The sequence below is a fragment of the Scyliorhinus canicula genome, chromosome 15 (assembly GCF_902713615.1).
Source record: "Scyliorhinus canicula chromosome 15, sScyCan1.1, whole genome shotgun sequence".
Taxonomy (NCBI): Eukaryota; Metazoa; Chordata; class Chondrichthyes; order Carcharhiniformes; family Scyliorhinidae; genus Scyliorhinus; species Scyliorhinus canicula.
This window is the reverse complement of record NC_052160.1, coordinates 46,101,115-46,110,506: the sequence shown is the minus strand read 5'-3', so window position 1 is coordinate 46,110,506 and position 9,392 is coordinate 46,101,115. Positions and strand designations below refer to the sequence as shown.

Below are 9,392 nucleotides of genomic sequence, written 5' to 3'. Positions count from 1 at the left end.
ACCCCCGGCATCCCTCCCACCGGGTCCGCCACATACAGTAACAGGTCATCGGCATACAACACCCTATGTTCCTCCCCACCTCGCACCAAACCTCTCAACCTCTCTGAATCCCTCAACGCCAGCGGCTCGATTGCCAGTGCAAACAAGGGGGACAGGGGGCAACTCTGCCTGGTCCCTCGGTAAAGCCGGAAGTACTCCGACCTCCTCCAATTTGTGGCCACGCACGCCATTGGGGCCTCATATAGCAGCCTCACCCATCTAATAAACCCTTCACCAAATCCAAACCTCCCCAACACCACCCATAAGTACCCCCACTCCACTCTATCGAAGGCCTTCTCCGCATCCAGCGCCACCACTATCTCTGCCTCCCCCTCAATCGCCAGCATCATGATAACATTCAACAATCTCCGCACATTCGTGTTCAGCTGCCTTCCCTTCACAAAACCTGTCTGGTCCTCGTGTACCACCCCTGGCACACAGTCCTCTATCCTGGTGGCCAGGATTTTTGCCAGCACCTTGGCATCTACGTTGAGGAGAGATATGGGCCTGCATGAACCACATTGCTGGGGGTCCTTGTCCCTCTTTAAAATTAACGAGATCAGCGCCCGCGACATCGTCAGGGGCAAAGTCCCCCTTTCCCACGCTTCATTAAGTGTCCGCACCAGCAAGGGGCCCACTAGGTCCACAAACTTTTTATAAAATTCCACCGGGAACCCATCCGGCCCCAGTGCCTTCCCTGACTGCATCTGCCCGATCCCCTTAACTAGCTCCTCCAGCTCAATCGCCGCACCCAACCCCTCCACCTGCTCCTCCTGCACCTTCGGGAAAGAAAGCCCGTCAAGGAACCTCTCCATTCCCCTCCTCTCCCCCGTTGGCTCCAACCGGTACAGTTCCCCGTAAAAGTCCTTGAAGACCTCATTCACCTCTACCCCCTTCCGCACCACATTCCCACTCTTGTCTCTCACTCCAGCAATTTCCTTAGCCGCATCCCGCTTGCGGAGCTGATGAGCCAGCATCCTACTCACCTTTTCACCATGTTCGTACACTGCCCCTTGTGCCTTCCTCCACTGTGCCTCCGCCTTTCTAGTGGTCAGCAAATCAAATTTAGCCTGCAGGCTGCGCCTCTCCCCAACAGTCCCTCCTCTGGTGCCTCTGCGTACCTCCTGTCTACCTCCAATGTTTTGTAACCTTTTATACAAGTTTGTAATAAAATACATTTAAAAAAAAAGGACAGGATGCAGCTCTGATGTGACATGATCTGATTACATTGAGGTTTCGCTGGTTTAGGGTTGGTTTAGCTCAGTGGGCTTGACAGCTGGTTTGTGATGCAGATCAAGGCCAGCAGCGCGGGTTCAATTCCCGTACCAGTTTACCCGAATAGGCACTGGAATTTGGCGACTAGGGGCTTTTCACAGTAACTTCATACTTGCAACAATAAAAAAAAGATAAGGCTATTAGGTTCTCAAAATATTCTGGCTCATGCAGAAGGAAATGTATCTGGGCAAGGTAATTGAGGGTTGGTGGTCGCCTTTGGAACTGTATCCCAGGATAAGTCATTGCCTTCCACAGGAAGGTAAAGGGAGAATGGCCAGGGATAGGAGAGAATGCTATTACTTAACAGAATCTTACTCCAAAACTATCATCTTGTTGGCACCCTTATGTTATTTTCCATAGAAAACTTTGCAGCAGAGACGACCATTTAGCCAACAGTACCCCTTTGCAACAAATTAAACAATGCAGTCAAAAGGCGCCTGCAATATATACATTAGATGCTTTCTTCCTCTCATGTCCTTAGTCAAAGGTACTGGGGTAAGTACTGCTGAAACTTCCTGAAATAGAAAATTTTGAATATATGTTAACTCACAGATTAAAACTTCACCCACCTAATTCAGAATACATGCACCAGCTCTATTCACAAGTATTTACAATTATGCAATGAACAGAAAACCAAGGCAAAAAGAGCAGGTGCACACACTAGTGTTTATTTGTAACATTACATGCAAGAATCAAGCACTACAGAATTTAAATAGTAGTAACAGTTCAGTACAAACCACACATTCATACAGTTTTTACACAATGTGACATAATTCACAAGTCTGTGCAGAAATACACATTTGTGAAATACCAGGTTATAGACAAGTATACATGAAGTGTATTCTCATTAGATGGAAACAAAACCCAGAAAAGCCAAAATTTCATAAGTACATTAAACTACATTCCTGTGCTGATTGACTAACATACAAGGATTTAGCTCTTACAGCCTACCAGGTTATGTGTGGTGTTATATGAATGTAATTAAAAAGGTCACACTGTTAAGCTCCATAATTTTGAGTTGGTTATAGTTTAACAAGCCTTTACAAAGTAATCACTTCTCTGCAGTCCCAACCCACCACTGAATTGCAATGACAATCATGAATGTTACTTGTAAACAAACTAGATCCTGGAACTAAAAATTGGGTTCATTCTTTAATTCATCTCCTTCCCATCTACTAAAAGTAGAAACTCAAGAACTAGATTATAATTTTCTTGAATTTTTTTTGAAGTTGACAGCTCACCACTCCTTGCACAGGTCAACCACCACCAAGGGCCAGACCTATCCAGTTGTACGCCCAGAACTAGAACAGGTTTTATTTCTCAATTTGAATGGTTAAGTCAGGATTAAAAGATAATCCTCTTAGAATGGGAAAAATTCAGACAAAATTCATGTATAATTTTGAGCTTAATCATAAAAATCAGGATTACACATTTGGAGGCAGTTAGTGTGCACTCAGTGCCCAGGGGGACGTTAAGAACACAAGACCAAGTAATAAGAGCAGAAGTAGACCATTTGGCTCCCCATTCCAGTAGCCAGAATACATTTTATAAATCATGGTGGGGAGTGGGAAAGGTATGTCAGCTTTTTAGGAGAGGTGGGATTGGGGAGATTATTATATGCTGTTGTGTATGGCTCCTTCTCATCCTCTTCTGAATTTCTCCAAACAAATGGAATAACATGTCAGAATATTAGCTTTAGGTACTGTGCCTTTATACATTTTTATTCAGTAAATGTTACAGCGTTTTATTTACATAACCCGATAAAGAACAGTTTGCAGTTGGATAACACTATGCTCAATTAAAAGTATGATCAGATGTAATGTCCAAAGCAACAGTTCATCTGGTGGCAGAAGGGCAAGTGTTTTTATCATCTCAGAATCCCATTCTTTCTCGGAATTCTGTACTATCAAGTCCTCTTCAGTGGATCCAATCAAATTTAGAACTTCCTTAACATAGCCCTGCCCAACTAACCACAAATTTAGAAGAAGGTTAACAATGTAATGAATGATTGTGTTATGGCCTTGTGATTATTTTGAAAAGGTATCCACATTAATTTTGCTTATTACTTGTAACAGTCATTTCCAATTCACCCACCTCCTGCCCCCAATAGGTCCAGAAGAGAAAGGGAAGTATGCTGCCCAGTACCCAACACAAAACAAAACTTTTTCATTCCCAGCTCATTCACAGGACAACGTCCTCTGTTGGGCAACATTTCCAAGTAAGGTTATAAAAGAACAGTGAAACTATTTTTTCAATACTGGTGTATGTTTGTATGTAAGGAAGTCACGAGACAAGTGATCAAATTAGTCGCATATTTATAATGTTTATCTGTTAATTTATTTTTATACCACTGTTTAGTAACAGAGATCCAATAGTTATTTGCAGCATCCATAATCCTTGTATTTTAAACAGTACCTGCAAATTTACAATAGCTTTAATAATGGATAACGGGTACCAACTCAAAATATGTGTCCCAACAGATCAAAATTAAAGAAAACTCCAAAACATCTAACCATTTTCCAAGCTGAAAAACTGGTAATGAAAACTCACCACTGCATAATCACAAGGATCTGTGAAAGTACAAGTTAACTGTTACAAAATGCTCACACTTTCAACCCATTCCTTTAACAAGCATGCGGGTGAAGGGATTTGCAAATCAGAAGGACTTTACTACTACTATGCAAGTGGCAATACCCAGGGGGCCTACAGTCCAGGAAGGAGACAATGTTAATTGCATTTGCTTGGGGTCATTAATAATTACTACACTATTTGAGATGATCAGATTGGTGTTAACAAACACCATTGATATTAAGGAGTTTAATGCTAATGTCATTGTTACACACCGTGCTACCCAACAATGAGAAATATTACATTTCAATTCCATTGCTAATAGTTGCATGTACATATCACTTTTATTTTGTTACATTAACATGTTTGGCAGGTTTATCAAATTATACATACCTCATACTATCAACATATTGTCTACTTAATAAAGTATCAGAATTTCTGTTACCGAAAGTATCTTTTTACAATAGATCCATTAAACTGTACATTAATATTCATATTAACAATTGCTAACCCTTTAATACCTTTGAAAAATGTTCCTCCAGGATGGTACAATACTCTTATCTGTATCTGCAGGGCTGTTTTTCCAGTTTTTGTTTGCTACAATAATTACCTCACAATGATGTAATGTCATAGAAAGGAACTAGATTTATGTTTAAGCTCCTGGGCAGCTTCAATTGATTCAGCACTTAATTCACAAACCAAGAGAGTGGATTTTGCATCCCAAGCCAGTATAATCTATCCCACTCACCTGGAAAGGGGAAAGAAACAAAGTTTCTAAATTATCCATCAGCAAATCTGAGAGATGGAGCAAACTTGTAGATGGAAGATAAGAAACTGCATTAATCAAAACATCTCCAAAGCCTCAATTTAACAGAACTGGATATTCACACATCATGGTGGGGATTCCTTCTCTTGTTTTATTAACTTTGACCCCAACTGAGAAGTTATATCAGCAGCCATGAATGGGAATATACAAACGCTAAGCAAAATACTTCTATTGGGCTGCAAAGCAACAAACAGAGCTTCTGCCAGCAAATCTGTTGTTACTTTGGCAGTTTAATTGGGAACAGCTCTGCAAAGAAACCTTAGGTGCTTAATATAAGTAACCACATATTCCACCTTAGAGTTCGTACTTCTATGGTAAAATAGATCCGAAACCTCAACACAACGCTAATTTAACAGCCATAGTGTCTAACAACAGACCAGTACCCGAAAAACTGGTATCTCATATATGGAAAACTAAATGACCAGCGAGTTAGACACAACATTTTGTCAATCTTACACCAGTTCTTTATGGGTCAGAGCACTGATCAAGAGAAGAAAAGTATTTATTTTTATTACTAAACTTGGCAATTGTGTTGTGAAAAATAAGATTCAGGAATTTATGTTTCATTATAAAAGGAGAACACTAACTACCCAACCATGTATAACATGCAGATGCTAACCCCAACCATACATAGATACATTTACTTGAATTGTACCGCAAACTGGACAATTCATCACACAACTGCACAAATGTGTGCATCCCTGAATTAGGGTACAAACTCAATAGGCGAGACTCTAAATTACTTTTGTTTTACTTTGTATCGTTTGGTGTTTGAAATACTTTTGCAGTGTAGAATATTTAGGGTTTGAGAATGCGTAAAACAATAAATGAAACATTTGAAATACTTAAAATAAAAACAGAAATGCTGGAAAGCTTCAGCAGGGCAGATTACATCTGTAGAGAGGTAATGTTTCAATGGCTTTTCATCAGAAATGCTCTTGGTGAATGTTGCCTGACCTGATGTGTGCTTTTACTTTGGATATCACCTGCCGATTATCATTTTGGATTTAAAATTGTTGAGAGTTTTGTGGAGAAGACAACTTTTCAAAATTATAACACCGATGAGTACCCAATTATTTTTTCCCAATTAAGGAGCAATTTAGCGTGGCCAATTCATCCATCGTGCACCTCTTTGGGTTGAGGGGGTAAAACCCACGCAGACACTGGGAGAATGTGCAAACTCCACATGGACAGAGACCTGGGGCCAGGATCAAACCTGGGTCCTCAGTGTCATAGGCAGCAGTGCTAACCACTGTGCCCTCATACCGCCAAAGTTGGGCTTTTAATGTTTCCACAGCCCATCATCTTGATGAATAATTTAGCCAGCCTGATTATAGATAAAAATTGGTTAAATAATAATAATCGCTTATTGTCACAAGTAGGCTTCAATGAAGTTACTGTGATAAGCCATCACATTAAATGTGGTACTATGTCATTTGAGAAAAGAATCATGGTCTGCTCTTTACCCACATGCCAGGACAAAGAGCATGACAGTGGGGTGGGTCAGGTCATTATCTTACTGTGAACAAACAGGTGAATGCAATGCAGATGGCATGAATTATTACGTATAAAGTTGCACCGGTGAATTATTGATCACATGGACACATCATTCTCCCACAACCTGAACTACAAAACACCAAACGTAAAAGCACCAATGGATGTCAAGTGATTTTCTAGACTTAAAACATAAGACAGGGAGTGTGAGTGGGGAGAAGGGCAAAGGGGTTAAGGCCTCAAATTGAAAAGGTTCATAATGCTTTAGATAAAGCGTGTAGAATAAAAATTCTGTGGATTTTTCAGAAAATACATACATTAATTAAAAAAAAACAACAGTAACGTGGATTTTCATAGCTCGTTCAATGTAGGAAAAGTTAGGAGTGTAATGAGACAAAAAATAGACAATAAACCAAAGGATGACATATCAAGTCAGGTGACTTAATAGTTTGAGAAGTTTCAAGGGGGCTCTTCTAAGAGTTTAGAGAAGCAAACAGTCTCAGGAAGAGAATTCCAGAGCTTAGAGCCTTGATGTTTGTAGGTCTCAACCACAAATGGGAGCATCCAGTATTATCAATTGACTTGTTTAAGACAATGTTACCAATAAACAATAGGGGGTGAAAATCAGCCAATGCACTTGTAAAACTCTTACTTCATCACATTATTAATGAAAGCAATTTCACCCTTTTGCTTTACAGCTCAAAAAAAAAAAATCAGTAAAAGCAACCCAAGTTTGGGAAGGATAAAATTTCTAATTGCACTGCTGGTATTTTTCCCACAGGAACTGTCACTGCGATACAAACTGAAAAGAATCAATAGCAGTGTGACGTAATGATTGCTCCAATCTTCCATCTCCAGCACCTGCAGTTCTTACTACCATGCCAGTCACCTCATGTTCAGCTGGATAAATGTACAGCTGGAACAACCAAGTACCCGAACTTCACCTGAGGAAGGAGCAGTGCTCCGAAAGCTAGTGTTTGAAACAAACATGTTGGACTTTAACCTGGTGTTGTAAGACTTCTTACTGTTCAAAAAAAAATACACAAAGGTCTGATTTAAGTACCAAAGAACCCCAAAAAAATTCCAGACTCTCCAGCTTTGCAAAAAGATGAGTAAGAAGGGAGCTTACAGAAACCAGAGAAGGCAAATCTGGAGCACAAATTTAGGACAAAGAGATATGGAAACAAAATTGTAATGGTAAAGGCAGGCGAGGGATTAATATTTGAAATAGTCTTCCAGATAGGGAAATGGAGCATGAAACTTTGGAATCATAATTTTGTTTTATTCGTTCATGGGATGTGGGTGTCTTTGGCTAGACCAGCATTTATTGCCCATCCCGGAGGGCATTTAAGAGTCAACCACATTGCTGTGGATCTGTGTCACGTGTAGTCCAGACCAGTAAGGAAGACAGATCATCGTCATCTTTAAACTTTTAATTCCAGATTTTCAAAAAAAAATGTAATTGAAATTTCATCATCTGATGTGGTGGGATTTAAACCTGAGTCCCCAGAATCTGGATGTTTGGATTACTAGTCCAGCCACAATATCAGCATGTCAACTGCCTCCCCACAAAGAGATGGTTTGTACTGCAGCAGTAGGGTCAAGGTTTCTATGGAAGAATTAGTTGGATCGAACAAATGATTTTGCTTACTTGTATACAACCCAACTTGCAGGTGAAAGTGGTACAGGACCTACAACTTTTCTTCTCCCCTACCAACAAACCCAAAAGTAAATATCAAGATTTACACGTAACTGACTTCAGGAAGCAGGATTATATCTCCATAAAGCCTCCTATATAAATGCTCATCTTGTCTCATAGACGATAGATGTGTCCCCCAGCGGTTGATGAGTTGTTTCAACAATGGTTACAGGAAAAACACTGCTCCTAGGTGGGGCAAAACATCCCACACCGAGCTAGCAGAACTTGACTAAAATAAAACAAGACAACACACCCACTTCAGAAATGTCATTTTAACCACTTTGCTTCATATAAGCATGCACAAGCAGATCCTTGTGCAGCAATCATCATCATCTTTTGGCTACACCAGGGTACATCCTGCATTTAGTGCACATTCCCATTGCAGTTCGAGCTCAAACACATTGCATTTTAGTGTTACACATTTAATATAATTAGTATATTTTAGCACTAAAATATAGTTTACAATACACTTGCGAATTTCTCTAATGTGCCTTATCATACAGAAAACTCTACGATGCTTATTGCATTGTACAAGGTTCTATGTCCCAACAGAACAGGCCAGAAAAACTAGTTTAAAAAAAAAAGCACACTCGCTGAAATTTTATTTTAAGAATTTGTAATAATGCCAAAACAGCCAGTTGGTTCAATTCTCTTTGGCAAGTCCAATTATACAATAATCTTTATTAGTGTCACAAGTAGGCTTACATTAACACTGCAATTAAGTTACTGTGAAAATCCCCTAATCGCCACACACCGGCTCCTGTTCGGGTACATGGAGGGAGAATTCAGAATGTCCAATTCACCCACCAATAATATATGTGCACAATACATTATGTGGAGAACATTAAAAGCAAATGGTTTAAAAAAGTGTCAGTTTTAAACTGAAGAGTGCACACCAGTTGATGAATTATTTGGTGGGGTGGGAATAAAAGGAAATGCTGAGGGGTGGGGTGGGAATAAAAGGAAATGCACAAAACCGCATCACCAGCCATGTATTGAGAAGCCATAGCAAACTGTACAGCAGCACCTGCCAATAACAGATGAAATGTATACACATACATACAGCCAGAAATACACACGTCAGTTATAAAGCAAATAGAGTATCCTTGGAACGATCCGGTTTCTTTATGCTTTCAGCAGGCACTGCCAGAGAAGTGGAGTTACTGCAGGGAGGGGAAGGCAGGTTTGGGACTCTCTCTGCTGCTTTTGCTCTTTCTTCCAAAAATTTATCAAATTCTGAAAAAAAAGTACATATTTGAATTAAATGTAAGATTTGATGTGTTCTTAAAATGTTTTTTTTTGTTCATCCTACAGTCATGCATCAACCCTTTGTGGGAACATGGGCAACTGACCTGCTCCTACACCACTGCCCCTCGAAGCAGCTGCAAGTGAGCATGGGAGAGTCACCCAGCGAGACTCACCTGTCAGTTTTCCTTCCCTTTGGGAATGTGTTGACTGTTTAGCCTCTTTGCCAATGGCACAACCAAGCCT

General features: G+C 40.1%; 1 protein-coding gene across 9 annotated transcripts in view; it reads right to left on the bottom strand.

Annotated features, from left to right (window-relative positions):
* Positions 1–1,961: 1,961 nt before the first annotated feature.
* LOC119978749 (TOM1-like protein 2) overlaps positions 1,962–9,392 on the bottom strand; it is a 130,989-nt gene continuing 123,558 nt past the window's right edge. For all 9 annotated transcript variants that reach the window (XM_038820592.1, XM_038820589.1, XM_038820596.1 and 6 more), the window contains one exon: positions 1,962–9,137. In XM_038820592.1, the coding sequence (XP_038676520.1) occupies positions 9,131–9,137 (7 nt within the window). In that variant the 3' untranslated portion in view covers positions 1,962–9,130. The remainder of the gene's footprint in view (positions 9,138–9,392) is intronic.